At 39.8% G+C, this 22335-nt stretch overlaps 1 protein-coding gene and 1 pseudogene across 2 annotated transcripts in view; one reads left to right on the top strand and one right to left on the bottom strand.

The window, feature by feature from the left end:
* GRIN2B (glutamate ionotropic receptor NMDA type subunit 2B) overlaps positions 1–20821 on the top strand; it is a 663246-nt gene extending 642425 nt beyond the window's left edge. For both annotated transcript variants that reach the window (XM_069101530.1, XM_069101531.1), the window contains exons 11-14: positions 8712–8872; positions 10952–11139; positions 13740–13978; positions 18944–20821. In XM_069101530.1, the coding sequence (XP_068957631.1) occupies positions 8712–8872; positions 10952–11139; positions 13740–13978; positions 18944–20821 (2466 nt within the window). The remainder of the gene's footprint in view (positions 1–8711; positions 8873–10951; positions 11140–13739; positions 13979–18943) is intronic.
* On the bottom strand, positions 6399–7123 carry LOC138171886 (ras-related protein Ral-A-like; annotated as a pseudogene).
* Positions 20822–22335: the final 1514 nt, after the last annotated feature.

The raw sequence follows: 22335 nt of genomic DNA, 5'->3' as shown, positions 1-22335 counted from the left end.
ACTCACCACTTCAGGAGGTAGCCCAGCTTTCAGATATCTCTCATTGCTCACAAGTTTTTTTGTTTTTTTTTTCTGAGTTCAAACCTCAGTTTCAAGAACTGCTGCTTCTAGCTCTGCCCTTTGGGGCCCCATAGGAACAACATCCCCATTTTACAAGAAAATCTGTGAAATACTTAAACACAGCTATCATGCTCCCACTGAGTTTTCTCTTTTCAGGCTCTGTAAGTCCATTTCTCTCAACCAATAAAGCCAAGCCCCTAACCTATGCCCTTTCAAACTCTCTTCAATGTCCTATTCCTCTTTCTTTCATGGTACTTGTTGACTACCAAATTCATGCTTGTTAGTCTCTTTTTGATGTTTAGCTTTACTGGGAGATGATTATTGGTTTGATGATATATTCCCAAGTAACTGGCTTTCCAAAAAAGACCCAGTCCTGCCCTCTGGCCTGCTAAGGGTCACACAAAGTCAATGAATTGTGCTTTAAATAGGACTTGGAGCCTCCTCCTCAAACCCCTTTTCCAGCTTAGGTTGAGTGCTTACAATTATGCTTCTTTGAGTTTCTCACAGTTCCTAGAACAGTCCTAGCATATATGATGGTAAGGACCCTAATAAATATGAATGGAAGATAGGAAGCTAGGCAGTAAATGAAACAGGTGGGAAAGAAGGAAGGAAGGAAGGAAGAAAGGAAGGAAGGAAGGAAGGAAGGAAGGAAGGAAGGAAGGAAGGAAGGAAGGAAGGAAGGAAGGAAGGAAGGAAGGAAGGAAGGAAGGAAGGGAGGAAGGAAGGAAGGAAGGAAGGAAGGAAGGAAGGAAGGAAGGAAGGGGAGAGAGCCTTTCTCCCCACCCAGAGTTACAATGAATTTGATTTTGTGTATAAAGGAGCAACAAGCAGAAAGAGACATGCACTATTTGACATTCTTCTCTGTTACAAACAAGTTATTTTGGTTGTATGGACTCCTTGTTCCAAATGTATGGACTTCTTTCCCTTTGCATGATTGGCAATACTGATTCACCTTTAGGGCAACATGGTGCTGTCTTGGGCAATGTGAATAGCTCAGAGACTTGAATTCCTATTCCCTACTGTCTGCCAGGAGGATGAAGTGAGATTACAGTTCTCTTAACATTCTGTGAATGTCTGACCCTTGCAAAAGTATGTGCTTATGGTAATTGCTATAAAATGTGTGTTGGATTCAAAAGGGAGAGATTTGGCTGGTAGCACTCCTTTGAGAAAGGATAGTAGACCTATGTGCTTACACATGGTTATTCAGCCCTACTTTACCATGTTTCCTCAGTTGCTCAGCTAAGAAGGGGAACTCTGTTAGTGTTTCAGAGAGGACAGTGAAGTACAAGGATTGGACCGAGAATTAAAAGAACTGAATTCTAATGCATGACTTTGTTTGTTTGGGGTCTTTTTTTTTTTTGCTCTTAACAATATTTTATTTTTTTCCAATTGCATGTAAAGATAGTTTTCAACATACATTTTTTCTAAGATTTTGAGTTCTTAATTTTTCTCTCTCCTTCCATTCTCCCTTCCTCCTCCCCAAGATGGCATGCAATCTGATATGTTATACACGAATAAACATGTTAAACACATTTCTACATTAGTCATGTTGTAAAAGAAGAATCAGAACAAAAAAGGAAAAACCACTAGAAAGAAAAAACAAAAACCAAAGTGAAAATATCATGCTTCAATCTGCATTCAGATTCCATCTTTCTTTCTGTGGATGTGAATAGTGTTTTCCATCATGAGCCTTGTGGAATTTTCTTAGATCATTGAATTGCTGAGAGCTAATTTTATTATAGTTGATGATCGCACAATGTTGGTGTTACTGTGTATAACGTTCTCCTGGTTCTGCTCACCTCAGTCTACTCGTGTGACTTTGAACCAATCCTTTAAACTTCTTCAGCTTCAATGTATGTGTCTCAAAATTAATTTCTGTGTGGAATTCTAGCCTCTTCTGGCTATTCAATCATTTTTCCTCCTCTCTCTTACCTTCCATGTAGCAGTTACGGTCTTAGCTATTTCCCTGGGCTTTGTCTCAGAGAAAAACAAACGTTCCAGGCAAAAGACAAGTTGTTTTTATTTTTCTCCTGTAAAGGACAAAAGACAGTCAGCTAGGGGTGCTTTGTAATTTTATTCACTTTTAAGACGAATGAATTCAGCTCTCCAAAGTTCTCCCCCACACTGGGTTTGGTTTTGTTATATTTAAGTTGTTTCTCAGGGTCTTCTTTAGTTGGTGGATTTTTAGCCGGCCTAGTCCTCTGCCGTGCTAATTTTTATTGTTTCTCAAAGCCCCAGAGAGCATTGATCGCTGCTCTGGGTTAAATAAGTGACATTTAATACCTCCCAGTGTGAGGTAGGTTTTATTACTAGGGCATTTCTTGTAATTATCAAGGGATTTGGAAGATTATTTTTTTTCCTTTCTTTCCCACAGACCTCCAGAAGCATGTGATTAGCAATGTCAGATGACTCTTAAAGTTGGTCCTGAGGTTCAAGAAAGTTGAACAGTTAAAGCTCTGATACCAGTTATTGATTTGTGGTGTATTTGTTATTGTTGCTGCTGCTGTTGTTGTTTAAAACTGTGATTTACATAGTGGGGGCGATGAGCATCAAAGAAGAAGGCATATGCCAGGTAGGGAACCTGCGGCCTCAAGGTCACATGTGGCCTCAAGGTCACAGGTTCTCCAGCCCTGGTATGCATTTCTGATTTCCATTTGGTCACACTGAATTAACTGTCCTTTTAAGGCACAAAATAGGGGAGAAGATCTCTCAGTCTTAGGAAAATCTTGATGGTTATGTAAAGTGTTTTGATGTCATAAATTCATCTCTGCATTTTCAACCCCAGATTCTGTGGCTAGATCACTAATTTAATGTGGAAGAAAAAAATATTAGTACTGTACTCTGTTTTTTAAGTATGAGTCTGACAGAAACAATTATAAAATTAATTTAATAGTATTCTAAATTCAAGCATTGTTTTGCACAAAAGAAAATATCCTAATTTGCACAAGTTATTCCTGTGGACATCTCTCTTAACATAAGCCATAAAAAGTAACTATATAATAATTTTAAACAAAAATCAGTAAATAGTATGAAATGCCTTTGTTATCTAGGTGTAACAATGGTGTGAGACAGTATAGTACCGTGCATAAAACACTGGATCTGAAGTCAAAGATCCAAGTTCAAATTTTGCCTCAGATACTTCTTAGTAATCAGTGTCTTGGAGACTCAGTTTCCCTCTAGCCCCCTTGCTGTTTACAAATTCAGTCTCTCCTTTAGGAAGTTACTGATGATGAGACTGTATTGAATCTTTTTATCCTAATCAAACCCTAACCCAGGCCTGAATTGATTCAATCTGCTCAGGTTTAGGTGGAGGCAGATCTTTCTGCCTAGATAGCCCAAGACTGGGAGTGGTCTGACATGATGGGGGGCTGGCCTGATGAAGTGAGTATTTCCTCTGAAGATAGAATGAAGGCCAGTGATATCAGCCCCTGCTGAAGAGGTATTAAGTGACCTAAGTCATGCATTCAAAATCTCATTTTAATGTGGCCCAACTCCCAGTGTTCTGACCTAGCAGAGTTGATTGGCACCCCTTGGGAACACCTGCTCTTCAAAAGGACATATAACCCTGTGCCCCCAAATCAGACCAGTTTTGAGCTGGACCCCTTGGGGGACCCAGTTTTGAAATGAACTTCCATGCAATGTGTGTCAATCCAGCTTGAGAGAAATAAAAACGTGGACCTGATCTAATTGTCTCTTCTAAAGAACATACTACGTTTTGGGGTTTCACAATTAAAATTGGGGTTCTACACTACCTATCATTTGTGCAAGTTGTGTAACTTCTCAATTTCCTCCTTTGTAAATTAAGGGAGGTGGGCAAAATGGTCTCTGAGGCCCCTTCCAGCTCTAGTCCTCTCCTGGTTTGTATTTTTGTTATTGAAGAAAGAGTGTATGATTGATATACTGGGAACCACACTGAATGCAGTGAGTGCCTGCCTTTGAATAGTTCATAATCTAGGGTAAGGAATTAGAATAAGCAAGTATATTAAATAACTGAAGAGTACATTTACAGACTACTTTAACCACAGGTGCTAATATAAGAAATACAAACAATATTCTTAGTCCCTGACAGAAGTATCCTCCTTATGCATATAAATGATCATACTCCTGTTTTCAAAAAACTTTCAGTGGTTTCTGATGCCAGAAAGGAGAGTTCAAATTTTTGCCTGGCATTCAAGACCTTCCAGAATGACACCACACTACCTTATCAGCATTATCTCATATTACTCTACTAAATGGAATATATGCTCCAACTAAATTAGCCCTTGCTGGAAGGCAATTCTTTTCATATCAATGAATAGTAGAAGTTTTCATGACCAAACAAAAGACAGAGAGAGACATGGAGAGAAACAAAGACAGAGAGACAGAGACAAAGAGACACAGAAAGAAAATCACACAGGATAAAATGTAAAAGTTTGATTACCAAAATAAAAAAGGTTTTGCACAAACAGAACCAATGCAATTAGAAAGGACACAGTAACTGGAAAAATATCTTTAGAATAATTTTTCAGGTACATATCTAATTTCTAAGACATATAGGGAACCAATTGAAATTCGTAAGAATAAAAATTTGATTAATCGATAAATTGACAAAGGATATAAATAGGCAATTTTCAAAGTAAGAAATTCAAGTTATTAACAAACATATGAAAAAAATGCTCCAAGTAACTTATAATTTGATAAATGCAAATTGAAACAACTCTGATGTTCCATCTTATACTCATCAGATTGGCCCCCAAAATGTCCAAAAGAAAACAAAAAGAATGGCAAATATTAGAGGGATTATGGGGGGAAAAAAAGGAAAAACACTGTTAGTGGAAATATGAATTGGCCCAGCCACCCTGGAAAGCAATTTGGAATTATGCCCAGAAAGTCACTCATACTCTTTGACCCAGCAGTACCACTCCTAGGTCTTTACTTCAAAGAGATCAAAGAAAGAGGGAAAAGAGTCATGTTTATATATAATATGTTGCAACTCTTTTTTTTTTTTTTAGTATCAAAGAATTAGAAACCAAGGAGGTGCCCATCAATTGAAGAATGGAGGAATGGAATGTGATCATTTTAAGATATACTGAATGTAACAATACTATTGAACAGTAACAAATGATGAAAGGGATGGTTTTAGAGAACCTTGGAAGATTTATATGAACTGATAAAGAATAAAGTAAGCAGAACAAGAAGGACAACTTATATAATAAAAATAACAATAAATATAGGTCAAATCATTAAGCATTTTTAAAGCACCTATACTGTGCTAAGTGCTAGAGACACAAAGATAGTCAGTACCTCCTTCCCCAGTAGTCCCTCTCCACAGTCTAATGGGGATAGCATGCAAAGGACTGTGTAGAAACAAGACATACAGGATAGATTGAAGGGAGTCAGGAAAAAGGATTTTTTGAGCAATTTAAGATTTTCTTTGAGACTTGAAGAGAGTCAAGGATACCAGATGGTGGAGATGAGAATGAAAAGAATTTCAGGCATAGGCAACAGCCAGTGAAGATGCCCAGAATCTCGAGAGGGAGTATTGCATTTGAGAAATGACAAGGAGTCCAGTTTGACTGTACTACAGATTACATGGAGAGGAATAAGGTATAAAGAAACAATATGCAAATAACTTTGAGAGACTTAAGGGCTCTGATCAATGCAATTAATAACTCTATTTCCAGAGAACTGATAATAAAACAGGCTACTTGCCTCCTGACAGACAAAATATTAATTCAGGTTGCCAAATGAGGCATATTTTTGTATGCAGTCAATAAGAGAATTTGTTCCACTTAACTATGCATATTTTAAAAGCTTTTTTTTTCTTTTTTTCTTTTTGGAGGGGGAAAGGCAGGACAATTGGAGTTAAGTGACTTGCCCAAGGTCACACAGCTAGTGAGTGTTAAGTGTCTGAGGACGGACTTGAACTCAGGTCCTCCTAACTCCAAGGCCAGTGCTCTATTCACTGTACCACCTACCAACCCAAATGAGTCTTGTTTTCTTTTCTTTTGGGGGGGGGTAGGAGGGGGAAGGTAGGGCAGTTGGGGTTAAGTGACTTGCCCAAGGTCACACAGCTAAGGAGGTGTGTGTGTGTGTGTGTGTGTGTGCGTTGTGTCTGAGGCTGGATTTGAACTCCAGGGCCAGTGCTCTATTCACTGCACCACCTAGCTGCCCCCTATATATATATATATTTAAAGCAATTAGGGTTAAATAACTTGCTCAAGGTTACACGGCCAGGTGTTTCTGGGTAGGTAGTGTCTGAGCCCGGATTCGATCCCAGGTCATCCCGACTCTGGGGCTGGTGCTCTTACTCACTGTGCTACCTGGCTGCCCCTCCCCTATGCAAATATATATATATATTTGGCAATGCTTATAAATTATATTTATTAGTTTGGTCGAGATAAGGAAGAAGTTTGGGCCTGGATTATAAAATGCAGCATCTCTCTCTGATTCGCTTGGCCAAGCTTTTCCTCTTCTTCTTCCCATTCTTCTCTTTGCTGTCTTCCACCTTCTGAGGTCGAATTTCCCTCATTAAATCAAAAAATACCTTGTCAACGTTCGTGCGTCTTGGCTGAGGTCTCAACGTAGTTGATATTCCACTGGTCGGCTTGGTTTTTTGCATCTTCTACAGAAACTTGCCTTTTATCTTCTAAATCTGACTTGTTATCGACTAGAAGAAAGGGAACGTTCTCATCCTCCTTTACTCTTAGAATCTGCTCCCTGAAGTCAGCGGTTGCTGCAAAAGACTCCAGCTCTGTTATAGAGAAGACACAGAGAAAGCCCTCCCCCCTTCGGAAATAGTTGTCCCTGCTGGCGGCTTAGTCCTCCTGCGCAGCAGTGTCGAGGATGTCAGTCTGGACCTCTTCCCCATCCAGAATGACCTTCCGGTAGCTGTCGGCTTTTATCGGCTCATAGTCTTCCACAAACTCATCATACATGAACTGCAGAGTCAAAGCAGACTTGCCCACACCGCCACTGCCCACCATGATGACTTTGTGTAAGGACAGAGAGTTCTGGCCCTTGGGCTTATTGACTGCCATCTTTGGAAGTGTCCCAGGAGGAAGGAAGAATCTCGAGGGCCTTCCAGCCTGCGGAGGGAAGGAGAAGGAGGAGGGTAAAACGTGCACTCCAAGAATGGGTCGCAGGGATAACGGAGGGAGCAGGAAGAACCAGCACAGGAAATCCGAGAAGGCTTCAGGAAGGCAGGATGGGCTAAGCCTTCTATGTGCAGAATGCTGTTTCAACGAGCTTGACAAGACATCAAAACGGCTGTTGTCTTCAACCCTGCAGCCGGCCGGGGAGCGGAGGCCGAGGCCACCGCCACTGCCGCCGCCGCTGCGGGGCCAGGACCGGGGCCGGACATCTCGGGGCTCCTCCTGGCAGCCGCCGCCGCCACCACCGCCGTCGTAGCCGATCCCCCTATGCATAGTTTTAACAAGGGTTTTACATTTGTGTTCATTTTAAGGGGAGAGAATTGGTGGGAGAGAAAATAAATGATCATTAATGTAAATTGAAAAAAACATAAATTATACCTTGTTCCACTAACTCACCCTGGGCTCTTCTGACTCTATGTATCTTTTCATGGTTCATGCCTGGAATTTCTTTTCTCCCTCTTCACCTGTCAGATTCTTACCTATCTTTAGAGAAAAATTCAAATGCCACCTCCTCAATAAAATCTTCTCCATCCCCCTCAGCTAGTCGTGACCTTTCTCTTGTGACTTAACATAGCATTTTAGTTTACACTTTCCCTTTTGCACTTATCATATAATATTATATATCACAGTTCGTGGTATGTGTCTGTAAGATTGTATGCTACATGAGGGAAGGAAATATGTCCTAGCTAAATTCTATATCTCTCCTATCACCTATCCATCTAATGGATGCTTAATAATTGTGTGTTGCAGTTTATTAGCAAATTATTTATGAAGGAAATAGCAAACCAAAACAGAAGTTGTGTAGGAGAGTAATCAGAAAAGAAGTTGGTGAACTATGGGTGAAAATTCATTGGTGAGGAACCTTTTTTAGTCAATGGATGATCAGTAGCTCCCATAAATTGTGGTGGAGGTAAATGGCATTCTCAAAGTTGTACTTGAAAATTGTTCTGCTAGCTGGTTATAGGGTAGACATCTCTTTCATTACTTGTATCACCACTGCAGCAAGAAGGTTTAAGTTTTTTAAAAATATATATTGACACTCTAGATCGTCTTCTTCTCCTTGATATTCTCTTTTCTCCAGGTTTTCATGAATTCTTCTCTTCCAGGTTTTCTCCTACCTGCCTGACCATCCTTTCTCAGTCTTCTTCATCTAAGTAGCCACTAACCATGAGTGTCCCCCAAGGCTCTGTCATGAATCCTCTTTTCCCCTCCATTTCTATTCCTTTCATGCTTTATATATAAATTGAATCCATAGGAGCTGATGAGAAAAGGAAAATAAAGCATTAGAGTCGAATATTAAAATCATTGTACGTACCTCTATGTTACTTGGCACATCATTGACATTTAACAAATATTGGTTTACTTAATTAAATTATATTTTCAGATATCTATTGTCATTTTTTAAACAGAAACAATATTTTGTGACAAATTTCAGCCAAATATTCTTCATTGTAAATCCATAAATAATATTTTACCCTTCACAGTCTCTCCAACTTTTCTTCTTCGTTCTTTCTCCAGTTCCAGAGACCGAATGACTTCTCACCCCCCTTCCGCTTTGGAACTGTGCCCAATGGTAGCACAGAGAGGAACATTCGCAATAATTACCTTGAAATGCATACCTACATGGGAAAATTCAACCAGAGGGGTGTGGATGATGCGCTGCTCTCTCTGAAGACAGGGTAAGAACTCCAAGCTCTGAGTCTTTCAAAGCAATCTTATTTCTAAAATTCCTAAAAGAAATGATTTGCTGCCTACATTGTTTATCTCTTCTCCATGCTTGGTGCAGTGTTCTGCGTATAACAGACATTTAACTAATGTTTATTGACTTGAATTGGCATACCAGAATACCCTATAGGGTGCTAAAAATTTACATTTAATAAGATATGATTATTTCCTCTTTCCAAGAGTTTTTAGCTTAAAATTGGCAATAGCTATGACAGACATTTGTTTTCTTCTATTTTTTTAAGATTACCTTATGATAGCCAGGGAGCAGGGAAGAAAAATAGAGGATATTGCATAAATGTGGGAGAAGTAGTATAGCTATTAATTATCAAATCAATACTTGTTCACTGAGAGGGGCCAAAGATGACCCTGGGACATCGACTTTGGAGGTGGTAGGGATGGGGGACTGCGCTATGAGAGGCAACTTTACTTAAAGACACAATCATAAATGTATTGGTTGAACTCCCTTTTCAGCTTCTCATGACAGTTTGTTATTCCTGTTCTACTCCTTAATTATTGCTCATATGGTTCTACTAATATATTTATTAGTTCATACACAACCACATTGACACCCTCTCCCAATGGCCCTAGTTTGGGGACCCAGAGTAGGAGGAATTTTGTGGATGGTTTATCTGCTACATGATAGACAACAACCAATGTCCTCCCTACCAAACATAAACACACACACACAATCTATTTTGTAAATACTATACCTTTATATGTAAATGTTATCTTCCTCACTAGAATGTAAGCTCTTTGAGGGTAGGTCTTTTCTCTGATGTCTATAGCACTTTGTCTTGAGTTGCTTAATTAATACTTGTGGATTCCTAAAGACTCCTTTCACCAATACAGGCCCACAACTCATCAGTAAAATATAGACTTAAAAAAGAATTGACTGGACTACTGAGATTTATACGTGTTCATATAGACATTCTCTCTCCCAGCTCTAATATTCTGTTTTGTTGAGTTTTTAATAAAAGGATGGGGATTGTTTTTCTTTCCTGACAAAGGCTCAACCTGAGCCTTACTTTCTTCTAAAAAAAGTTAGAATTTTCTAATTATCATAAGCACTAAACAAACCACAAAGTCTATTTATTAAAACCATTAAGCAAATCAACACTACTGTTTATGACTGATCATCACATATATTCCCTCATATTTTTTTGGAATTTCTTTTGCTAAAAGAATGGAAGACTGTTGACTTTGGTAGACTAGTACCAACATTGTCCATTGAATTTAACTTGTGTTTTGTAACTCTGATGTCTTGATTTATATATTTGTATTCATTTTGTATAATTTTTTAGATCTGCTCCCTTCATTCTACATTGGTTAATGATCTTCCATTATTTCTTTGAATTTTTCACATTTTATTGTTCTATATGTGGCTTACTAATGCTCCATACTTGCACATACCATATTTCCGATAGCCATTTTCCAATTACCAGGGACATATTTTGTTTCCAATTTTCCCATCAAGAACAGTGCCAATGTAATATTTTTCTCTATCTATGACTTCCTCTTTTGAGGGGCAGAACATTAATAATCCTAGTAGTGGAATTTCTGGATCAAAGATGAGTAGTGTTTAAAGTTTTTGTAAATTATACAGTTTCATATTGCTTTACTAATGGTTGGACAAAGTCACAGCTCCACCAGCCCTGAATTAGTGTGTCTATTTTCCCACAAAATTGCTGACATTGTATTTTCCATAGTTAGCTCTTTTGGCCAATTTTATGGATAGAAGCATCTTGAGAACTGTTTTAATTTTTATTTCACTGGTCATTTGTGATTTTGAGCACTTTTCCCATAAAGGTTGCTAATTTGTGTTTCTTCTTTAAAAAAAATACTGTCCACATCATTTTACCATCTATATTTGGGAAAAAAAACAAGCCTTACTTTCACAAAATTGCTTCTTTCCATGTAGAATTACCTGGAGCCTTGTTTCTTCAGGAACATAGTTCCATAGTCACATTAAATTCTGTTGGAATTCTGTACTGAAATTTTGTTTTGGGCTTTTCTTTGTTCTCTACCCTGTTCAGGAAGCTGGATGCCTTCATCTATGATGCCGCAGTCCTGAACTATATGGCAGGCAGAGATGAGGGATGCAAGCTGGTGACTATTGGTAGTGGAAAGGTATTTGCCTCCACTGGCTATGGCATCGCCATCCAGAAGGATTCCGGATGGAAGCGCCAGGTGGATCTCGCCATTCTGCAGCTCTTTGGAGATGGTGAGTTAGGAAAAAGGAAAGTACCCATTGATGCATATGTGATGGCCAATCAGATCTCTGATTTTCCTGCTTTCTGTCCTACCTATTCTGGATGTTTCATAATAGTGAAAGTGTCTATGGTCACCTCATAAATTGTGGAAGTAAAAATAATGCCAGGATTGCATATTCAGCTGTGGAAGGACATTATACACACAGAGTAAGATCTTTAGAGTCAAAACCAAAAAGGTGGCTATAGGAGGTGACTGTTCTGTTTTTGGGAGGACCTGTCTTGTTTATTTGTACTGACAAGAGTCAGAAAAGCAACCTTTAAAGAATCTACCTGCATCACTATTCTCCAAGTGACATTCGTAGTTGGAAGAACCAAAAATTGAACTAAAAGTTAATAAAAATATATTTGAACATTGTTGGAGGAAAAAGAGGAGAATCAACCTGGATTGTGTCCTTTGTTTTGTATTAACACTTTTCTAATTGCATTGTAGAGTAAATTGTTACTTAAAGGTAATAAAGCAATCCCTGTGTACCGGAGGCTTGCAGTAGTGGTATAATGATTAGCAGAAAATTCAGAAATACTGGGTCAGATTAGACAGCTCAAAGCTCAAGTGTTTAACTAAACTACAGGCTTTGGAAGAAGCTCATGAAATTATTTAGACTTTGCTTTATAGGCCAGAGTTATAGTGTATTCCGAGTCACCTCTAATTTTTTTTCTTTATTTTATATATGAGGAATCAAACACACGAGTTTTATCTGCAAAGTGTTGAGATGGAGTAGGGTTGAATTTGGTGGTCACATTTTATCAATGCTGTTTCACCTTTTTCCCTAAAGTGCATGTTTTTACTACAAAAGCAGTAAGGCTAAAATCTTCTTGAGAGCTAGTCTCTATTTTCTTTTTTATTCCTCTCCTAAAAGAGAATTGGGATGAATCCAACTTGATCAGCATTTTTAGATAAAGAAAAAATTATTGCCTCAAACAGAATGCTTGAATATATTCGACTTCATTATCTGGCCTGTGGCCTCACATCTCCAAGTGCCTGCTAGATATCTCCACTTGAATGTCCTGCCAACAGCTTAAACTCTATAGGTTTATAACTGAATTAATCATCTCCAGACAGCAGAGATAGAAACACTGGGTGGAAATAATAGCAAGACAGATTTCAGTACAATATCGTGAAGAATTTCCACATATTTTTAATGTTCAGCAGCTGAACAGGCATATAAAAGAATGTGTTCTCATGTCCATTCCCTTGACTGCATTTATTTGTTACAAATGAGGATTCAGTTAGGAGGAGGAGGGGTATAGGGACGGGACAATTAAAGCATTGTACCATTTTAAAAGGAAAAAAACCCCATAAAGTAATGAGCTCCCCATCTACTACAGGTGTATATGTATATGCCTGTCAAGGACATTTTAGAGGGGACTTGAGAATTAGGAGGGAAGTGGACAAGAGTAGTCTAAGGTCCTGTAAAAACTTTCAGAGTAGATGATTCTTTGATTCAGGTCAAGCCAGTTGTTCTAAGGGTATTTTTATTCCTCCATTCATCCAGACTGGAAATTTTACAATTACACTTGACTCTTCCCTCTTCTCTCACATCCAGTTAATCATCAAGTTTAATCGACTACTCCAATTATTCTCACATTGGTCCCTTCATTTCTATTACTGTGGCCATAACCCTTGTTTGTAGGGTTTACTTCTTATACTAGACATAAGAGGTGACCTCTTAAATAGACTCTGGCTTTCATCCCTTCCCCGTTAATAAATCCTACTCACCACTACCAGGTTAAGAATTCTTAAACATTGGTCATATTATTGCCTAGAGAAAATAGTTCGAATGTTGTAACATGGCATTAAAAATCCTACAAAAGCTGGTCTTTATCAACCTTTCCCATTATTACCTTCTCTTACTTCTTTACACAAACTACCCACTCCAGACAAATTGGTCAACTTGTTGACTCCTAGACATGCTTTTCTCTTTCCCACCTCTCTAACTTTTCTCATGCTATTCCCTCTGTTCACAATATCCTCCCTACTTCCAATCTTCATATCTCTCTGTCTCTCTCTGTCTTTCTGTCTCTCTGTCTCTCTGTCTGTCTCTCTCTGTCTCTGTCTCTCTCTCTGTCTCTGTCTCTCTCTGTCTCTGTCTCTGTCTCTGTCTCTGTCTCTGTCTCTGTCTCTCTCTCTCTCTCTCTCTCTCTCTCTCTCTCTCTCTCTCTCTCTCTGCATACAGACACACACACACACACACAGCTGGGAGTGAATATTCCTTCTCTATTGTAATTTACTGACTTGAATCATAGTTATTCCTGTATATGTCTTATCTCCTCTCCTAAATTTTATGCTTCTGAAAAACTGAGACTATAACTTATGCCCTTGTGTATGTACTGCTTTGTATACAGTGGGTGATCAATAATTATTTAATAAATGCATACATGGATGAATGAATATATTATAATAAAAACAAAGCTCTGCTCATTTTTTCTATTTTACTTTCTTTTGTAATATTTATTAATAGTTTGATTTTTCCTCCACTCTCTAATTCTCTGTTTTCTCTCAACCTCTTTCCTTTGCTCCCACTCCCTAATGCCCATCTCTGCTTGTCTCTAGGGGAGATGGAAGAACTGGAAGCCCTCTGGCTTACTGGCATTTGCCACAATGAAAAGAATGAGGTCATGAGCAGCCAGCTGGATATTGACAACATGGCAGGTGTCTTCTACATGCTGGGGGCAGCCATGGCCCTCAGTCTCATCACATTCATCTGTGAACACCTTTTCTATTGGCAATTCCGCCACTGCTTTATGGGAGTCTGCTCTGGCAAGCCTGGAATGGTCTTCTCCATAAGCAGAGTAAGTGCTTTTCTCCACAAAGTTATGGTTTTACATGGGAGAATTGAATGTGCTATTGTGCAAGGAGGGCAAATGATTGGTAGTCCATGACCTCCAACCAGTACCTTTGCTAAAGTACAAGAAAACTCATTATGCAAGGATCTCTGGAATTTTTCATTCCCTCATTCTGAATTAACTTAGACAATGGGAACAATTCTTTTTTTTTTCTTTGTGATATTTTGAGACGACTTCAATTAGAACTGAGGGAATGAAAAATGGAAAATGGCTTGATATTTTACCAATTTTTTTTATCATCATTAATTGATGAAATAAAACACCATGATAAAGAATAGAGTGCAGGCCCTGGAGTCAGAAAAAAACTGAGTTTGAATCCTGTTTTTAGATACTGACCAACTATCTGATTCTAGGCAAATCATTCAACCTCTCTCAGGCCCAGTTTTCTTATATCTTTAAAATGGAGATAATAATAGCACTCAGGGGTGTGCTAGAGTCAGATCATATTAGCTAGAAATGGTTGTTAAAATTTTAGTGTTAAGTATTTACAAATTGGAAATCAGCAATGCCATAAATCAGGGCTTACTTTTTTTTGGTTGATTTTCTAGATTTAAGAAAATAGTGGAGAAATTGGTAATAATGCACATTTAACTTAAAAGTATGCATAGACATTTTCCCTCCTGAAGGCTGGTTCTAAAATATTTCTCAGCATACTCCTAATGGAACCCATCTCATAGGGTTGTTGTGTGGATCAAATGAGATAATGTATGTAAAGTGTGTTCCAGACCTTTAAAGTACTATCTCTGCCAGCTATCATTACTAATCCACAGATTTGCTAAGCTCCTGCCAAATTATGCTCACCACAGCCTGTTTTTCTCACTCTGTCATGGAAAACCAACAATGAAGGCATAGATCTTTGTCCTTAGATGCCATTTACATAATACCATTTCACTCTGTGTTTTAAACATTGATGATAGGTGAGAGGACCAAAAGAATGAAGCCCCAGGACACAAGATCCTTATATTTGAAAAACTTCTTTAATGTCAGCAATTGAATTTAGAAATAGAATTAATTGGGTAAGGGGCAGCTCTAGGGCAGCCAGGTGGCAAAGTGAATAGACCACCTGCCCTGGAGTCAGAAGGACCTGAGTTCAAATACAGCCTCACACATTTAATACTTACTAGCCCTGTGACCTTGGGCAAGTCACTTAACCCCTATTGCCCTACCTTCCCCCCTCCAAAAAGCAAAAAAAAAAGGAAGAAGAATTAATTGCGGAGAGGGGAATGGGACATTGACCTTTCACATCATTCTTTAATTTGGGTTGTTTTCTTCTTCTTCCTAGTTCTAGTACTAGAAACATATGAAGGGTTATTCACTGAGTGCCTTCAGTAGGCTTAGAAAATCAGTGGATCTGTCCTTATAATTCTGATCACAAAGCTATAAACATAGCCAAGAGGTAGAACCCCAAACTAGAGCAATTAAAACCCCTTTATTCTTAAGGTCCAAGCCTCAATATATTCAAGTAGGGGTTTCATAAGGAAGATTTTTTTTCCTCAAATAGTTTCACCAAGTCATTTTCCACTCTTTATTTCTTCTTTAGCCAACAATGTGTGTGGTTATTTGGTTATATTTGAAGATAGATCTCATAGTAGATTCGGTCTCCTGTTTTCTTTAGTGACTTCTGTGGCAGTGCCCTTTTTGTTTCACTAAGGTCTCTTGAAGGAGATAATACCAGACATGCAAATCAATGCAAATAAAAATATTCTTACTCCCTTAAAAAAATCAGCGTAGAAAATTATTTGGTATTTTCTCTTTATCATAATCAAGAAAAGAATTGACAGGAAGGCTAAGAAAAAAATACATTAATCTTACCTTACTGCTCATATTATGCTACTCCCCTTTTCTCCAACGAAGCTAAACTCATTTCTAAATCTGTGGCCGATGTATGTGGCCTCAATATCTTTGCCCATATCCTGCTTGTGATATATGCCCAGTGTCTACTTCTGGGTACTCTGAAGAGTTGAGAAATAAGCAGTAGACTTAACTAAGTCATTCAGATTTGTGGTGCTAAGCTGAGGATAATCAGAGCTCTCGGCATTGCTGAGTTCCACAATTTTTGTGCACACTGTAATATGGGTCCTGGAGCAACATGACTCTAGGCCCAGAACAACAGATCAACTCAGGCATCACTATGATAATATAAAGGGAAGAGGATCCCCAGGCCTCAGCACCATAGTCTATGTTTCAGCGCTGAGTTTCTTAGCCTCTACTAGTCTTCACCACATACTCTTTTATCATAAAGTAAAGACCAATTCAATAAAAAAATATTACTAAAAGAACTACTCTTACCACCATTAGGCAGCTGACTAGCTAGAGCTAGCTTTTATGTAGTACTTCAAGATTGCAAAGTGACTTACAAATATCATCTAATTTTGTCCTCATGGCAATCCTGGGAGTGGGTAGGTAAGGTATTATTATTATCCTCATTTTCAGATGAGGAAACTGGGGCAGAAAAAGGCCAAGTGACTTGCCTAGGGTTACATAGCTAGTAAGTGCCTGAGGCAGGATTTGAATTCATGTCTTCTTGACTGACTCAAATGTATTATCCATTAAGACTCCATATCATTCCTTAAATACTGTAGTAAAAGCCCTGGTACAATCTCTGTCCCATAACACTAGTTTACATACACACACATATGTGTATGTATGTATATTTGTGTGTGTATCTAAAATATATAATTAACATATATACACATATTCCTATAACCCTACTTCTTGTCCTGTCATTGGTTCTTCAGCCCCACAATACCCCCGTTCTCCCTACTCTGCTGAATCTACTCCCTTTTTCCGCCACACCACTAAATAAATAAGACATAATTCAAATCTATTTCCTCTACCAAGATTACCAAGGCTAATATCCAAACCCATTGAAATGCCCCCTCAGGGCAGTAGTACATATACATTATTTTCATATTTTTGGTGAATATCTCATGTCACCACTTAGCAGTAAAGTCTCTTAGAGCCATGACTAAATGTTTTCTGCATTTTCTATAGTACTCAGTGTGGGTGATGGGCAGAAAATCAATAAAGATTCATTAATAAAGACATCATGTACATTATAACTATAGGACAAGTGATCCAGGAGAAACTAGATTTATTGGACTGAGATCCAACTATCTTGTTTAAGGTTTAGATGCAATTACATATTTCCCACATTCTTTTTATCTGAGCTTCAAATGAATTTTGACCCCATCAAAAGGAAAGCTAATGAGGCAAGATTAGTGTTCTTCACAGTCCAGTCTTTATTATTCATATATGTCAATAGCAAAGCCTGATTGCTTTACTGAGCAAGGGACAAACCTCCATTTCTTTACATAAATAATCATTATGATTAAAAGCACCACTAGCACTAGAGTCCCAGATCTGGAAGACCTCGGTTCAGTTCCTTCCTTTGACATTTTCTAGCTGTTAATTCTGGAGAAGTTACTGGACCTCCACGTGCCCTGGACAACTCCAGATGACTTACCTACTAAACCTTAGAAAGGTTGTCATGAAAAATTAGTGAAGGGAGTCACCATGCTGAGGAAATTATAGGACCTTCCCATAATCATTATGAGGAAGTTGAAAGATGAGAGTAAATGAGAAAATTCAGCAAAATAAATTCTTAATCACACATAATACTTAATATTTTGCCCCAATTCACCCTGTATATCCAAATGATGTAGCAGGGGAAAGTTCTCCTTTAAGCTCCTAATTCCCTATTCTCTGCTAGAATTACATTTTCTGTATGTTTCAAACTCAGTCATTGACTGATAGTTGAAATTTGGGGTTTTTTGGCAGTCACTGGTAAGTTTTTCTTATTACACACACACACATGCATGCATACATATACATACATATATGTATTTATAATACCTATAAATTATTTATATTTATTATTACATATATAATATAGCTATAGTTTCATGCAGATTATTCTCTTTTTCTCTCTTACATAACTTAAAAGCATATTCCCTTTTTAAATAATTATTTTATTTTAATTTATGGAATAAAATAAGTATTTCCATTACATAGTATAATAATTTTGAAAAGATGATTGCACAAAAATCTGTTATGTACAATTTCCAATTCCTTTTAAATATATAATAAAATTATTATGTAAATTTATTTTTTCTTCTCCCTCTCCACCCTAGATATGGCTACCATTAGATTCTAAATAACTCTTTAGAATCTATATGATGGAGAACCCTGGAGTTTTATGCTGCTGGGCTTGGCTCCATCGATTTCTCGAACAGAGCTGTTAAATTACTATGTGTAGCATTATTATTCATTAATATTAGGGTACTGATAATATAGGCTGGTATCAGGGTCCTCTTTTTTTAAAACAATGAAATAAAGAAACTAGAGGAGGACCCATTCAAATCAGTGAGGTTATCAGTGGCTGAACTTAATTCACTTACTCAGGCTATGTAGGCTATTTTCCCATTAAACTTAAACTAAACTGTCCCTGACCTTACAAAGTTGCTGTGAGTATCATTTTTTTTAATATACCTGAAGAGCTCTGAAAATATTTAGGCATGGAACAGCTAGGTGGCACAGTGAATAGAGCACTGACCCTGGAGACAGGAGGACCTGAGTTCAAATCCAATTTCAGACACTTGACACTTACTAGCTGTGTGATCTTGGGCAAGTCACTTAACCCCAATTGCCCTGCGTTCCCTCCTCCAAGAAAAAAAAAGAAAGCAAATCTTCAGGCGTTACAGTAGTATCAGCTGTTCACCACATATGAGGTTTCATAGTATGTTGGCTAAATTCAAATATGAATCAAGAGATCTACTATTTTCTTTATTTCATATCTTAAAATCTCTTGATCACTCAAATAAGAAAGACTAATTTATTTCCCTCTTTCTTCACAATAATGACACCACAAGAACACTAATCTGTGCCTTCCTCTTTTTCCCCCCACTTTAGGGTATTTACAGTTGCATCCATGGAGTGGCTATCGAGGAGCGCCAGTCAGTGATGAATTCCCCCACGGCCACTATGAACAACACACATTCTAATATTCTGCGCCTACTTCGTACTGCCAAGAATATGGCTAACCTGTCTGGCGTCAATGGATCCCCCCAGAGTGCCCTGGACTTCATCCGTCGTGAGTCATCTGTCTACGACATCTCTGAGCACCGCCGCAGCTTCACGCATTCTGACTGTAAATCCTACAACAATCCCCCCTGTGAGGAGAACCTCTTCAGTGACTATATCAGTGAGGTCGAACGAACTTTTGGCAACCTGCAGCTGAAGGACAGCAACATGTACCAGGACCACTATCATCACCACCACCGGCCCCACAGCATTGGCAGCGCAAGCTCCATCGATGGGCTTTATGACTGTGACAACCCACCCTTCACCACCCAGCCTAGGTCAATCAGCAAGAAGCCATTGGATATTGGCCTGCCATCAACCAAACACAACCAGCTAAGTGATTTGTATGGCAAGTTCTCTTTCAAGAGTGACCGTTTTGGTGGCCACGATGACCTGATCCGCTCGGACGTCTCGGATATCTCTACTCACACGGTGACCTATGGAAACATTGAAGGCAATGCCGCCAAGAGGCGGAAGCAGCAGTATAAGGACAGCTTGAAGAAGCGACCAGCTTCGGCCAAGTCACGGCGAGAGTTTGATGAGATTGAGTTGGCCTATCGCCGGCGGCCGCCCCGCTCGCCCGACCACAAGCGCTACTTCAGGGACAAGGAAGGGCTACGGGACTTCTATCTGGACCAGTTCCGAACAAAGGAGAACTCTCCTCACTGGGAGCACGTGGATCTTACAGATATCTACAAGGAACGGGGAGACGACTTCAAGCGCGAGTCCGTCAGTGGGAGTGGTCCCTGTGCCAACCGATCTCACCACAAGCACGGAAGCAGTGACTTTGGAGCCAACGAGCGCAAACTTGGTGTCGTCAGTGGTGTGCCAGCGCCGTGGGAGAAGAACCTGACCAACCTCGATTGGGAAGACAGAGCGGGCGGTAACTTCTGCCGCAGCTGCCCCTCTAAGCTACACAACTACACCACCCCAGTGGTGGGGCAGAACTCCAGTAGGCAGGCCTGCATCCGGTGCGAGGCTTGCAAGAAGGCAGGCAACCTCTACGACATCAGCGAGGACAATTCCCTCCAAGAGCTCGATCAGCCCGCTGCCCCGGTGCCAGTGACATCGAACGCCTCTACCACCAAGTACCCTCAGAGCCCGTCGAATTCCAAGGCGCAGAAGAAGACCCGTAACAAGCTCCGCCGGCAGCACTCGTACGACACGTTCGTGGACTTGCAGAAAGAAGAAGCAGCTCTGGCCCCCCGAAGCGTAAGCCTGAAGGACAAGGGCCGTTTCCTGGAAGGGAGCCCCTATGCCCACATGTTTGAGATGCCCAGTGGTGAGACCAACTTTGCCAACAACAAGCCCTCAGTGCCCACTGTCGGACACCACCACCACAACAATCCCGGCGGTGGTGGCTACATGCTCAGCAAGTCGCTCTACCCTGACCGGGTCACACAAAACCCTTTCATCCCCACTTTTGGGGATGACCAGTGCTTGCTCCATGGCAGCAAATCCTACTTCTTCAGGCAGCCCACGGTGGCGGGGGGAACGAAAGCCAGGCCGGACTTCCGGGCCATCGTCACCAACAAGCCAGTGGTCTCGGCCCTTCATGCGGCTGTGCCAGGCCGTTTCCAGAAGGACATCTGTATAGGAAACCAGTCCAACCCCTGTGTGCCTAACAACAAAAACCCCAGGGCTTTCAATGGCTCCAGCAATGGGCATGTTTATGAGAAACTTTCTAGTATTGAATCTGATGTCTGAGTGGGGGAGGGGGGTGGGAGAGTTGGGAAGGGGACTGTGGGGGCTGTGGGGGGAGGGTATGAGTTCATTTGGTACCTGTGTCATAGAGGGTGATGGGGATTGAACTTGGTTCCCATTTGTTCCTCTCTTGGTTCTTTATTTGTGGGATCCTGGAGTCCTGATTTTCATTGAAGACAGCACTGGTGACATCTTTTTTTCATCCTTTCTTTCCCAGTTCCCTCCTCCTTCCTTCATCCATCAGGCATTTCTCCTGTTAGCAGTGCACTGAAATATGGTATTCAAGTTTGGTGTATCACAGTGGGCAAAGGAAGTATGTACATATAGACGAGAAGAGAGCAATGGTCTCTTCTCTGGTCTCTCTCAGCATGGACTGAGTAGTTCTCCTTGCCACATACATTTGAGTCAAACAAGGAGAGGTCAGAGATGGTCACATGGGCCAAAGAAGAGAACTCTTCCCCCCAATGATTTTGACTTCAAGTGAAGAAGTAGAAGGCAGAATGGGTGAACTGTTTGTGAATTACAAAGGGGCTCTCACCAAGTTCTTTTTGCCTAGACTATGTGTGCTTATATTAGGCCATTTGCTAGATAGCAGAAGAAAGGAGGCTGACTATACTTTTTATGTACATAAGCTAAGTAGCTTGCATTGAAGATTGATGTGATTAGTTAGTGGAGTGATGCAGGGAAAGTTATCAACAGAAATACTGGGAATATCCCTGCAAAACTGAAGAAGAAACTATAGTAGTGTCCTGGGCAATGATGGAGGTAAGAGGGATTCAGATATGATATTTTCTGCTGTTGTGTGTGTAAACACATAGGGAGTATTCTTGATTCATTCTGTTATTTGTTTCAACATCACCAAACATAGCCAATTGATATATTTGGCTTCTATATGAACATGATTATATGTTACTTAAAAATTCTGCCACCATCCAGGAAGGGTTGGGAGGAAGCATAGTTATGACTGGACTTAAACAACGCATTCAGAAGTTAATTCCAACTTAGAAATATTCTGTAGTCTAGGCAAAAGGTTGGTGAATCAGCCAAGAAGAGCAAAGATGAGGGAAGATTCCTCTGTGATATATGACAGAACTGACCATTACTGGCAAAAAGAAAAACAAGCCAAAATTAAATCTTCCCAGGCAAGTTAAGGGTGGTGGGAAGAAGCTGTGATCTTACAGAATCTTTCCTTGTGATTTGGCTCAGATGTCCTTTGCAGTTAGTTCCCAGGTTCACCAAGGAAGGGAAAAGCAGGTGGGACATTGACAAAGTGAAGAAGAAAGAGCTTTATGGTAGGGTGAGTAAGAGAGGGGGATGTCCTTAGTACTTTGATCCCTCCTTACTTAACCCAAAGTGAATCATACTTTTCCCCAGAATTTGTCATTCTTCACACAATGGGAAATATAGCTTGCCTCCTTGAGAAAAACTTGGGTTTGGTACAAATTAAACAGCCAAAAAGTACACTAAGAGCCAGTGGCATGGAGAGAAGGAGGCAATCTGAACAAAGGCAGAGGATG

This window comes from Petaurus breviceps, unplaced genomic scaffold (assembly GCF_028583685.1).
Source record: "Petaurus breviceps papuanus isolate PSGF00001 unplaced genomic scaffold, PetGlider_PUasm1.0 470, whole genome shotgun sequence".
Lineage (NCBI taxonomy): Eukaryota > Metazoa > Chordata > Mammalia > Diprotodontia > Petauridae > Petaurus > Petaurus breviceps.
This window is presented reverse-complemented; position numbering and strand designations above follow the sequence as displayed.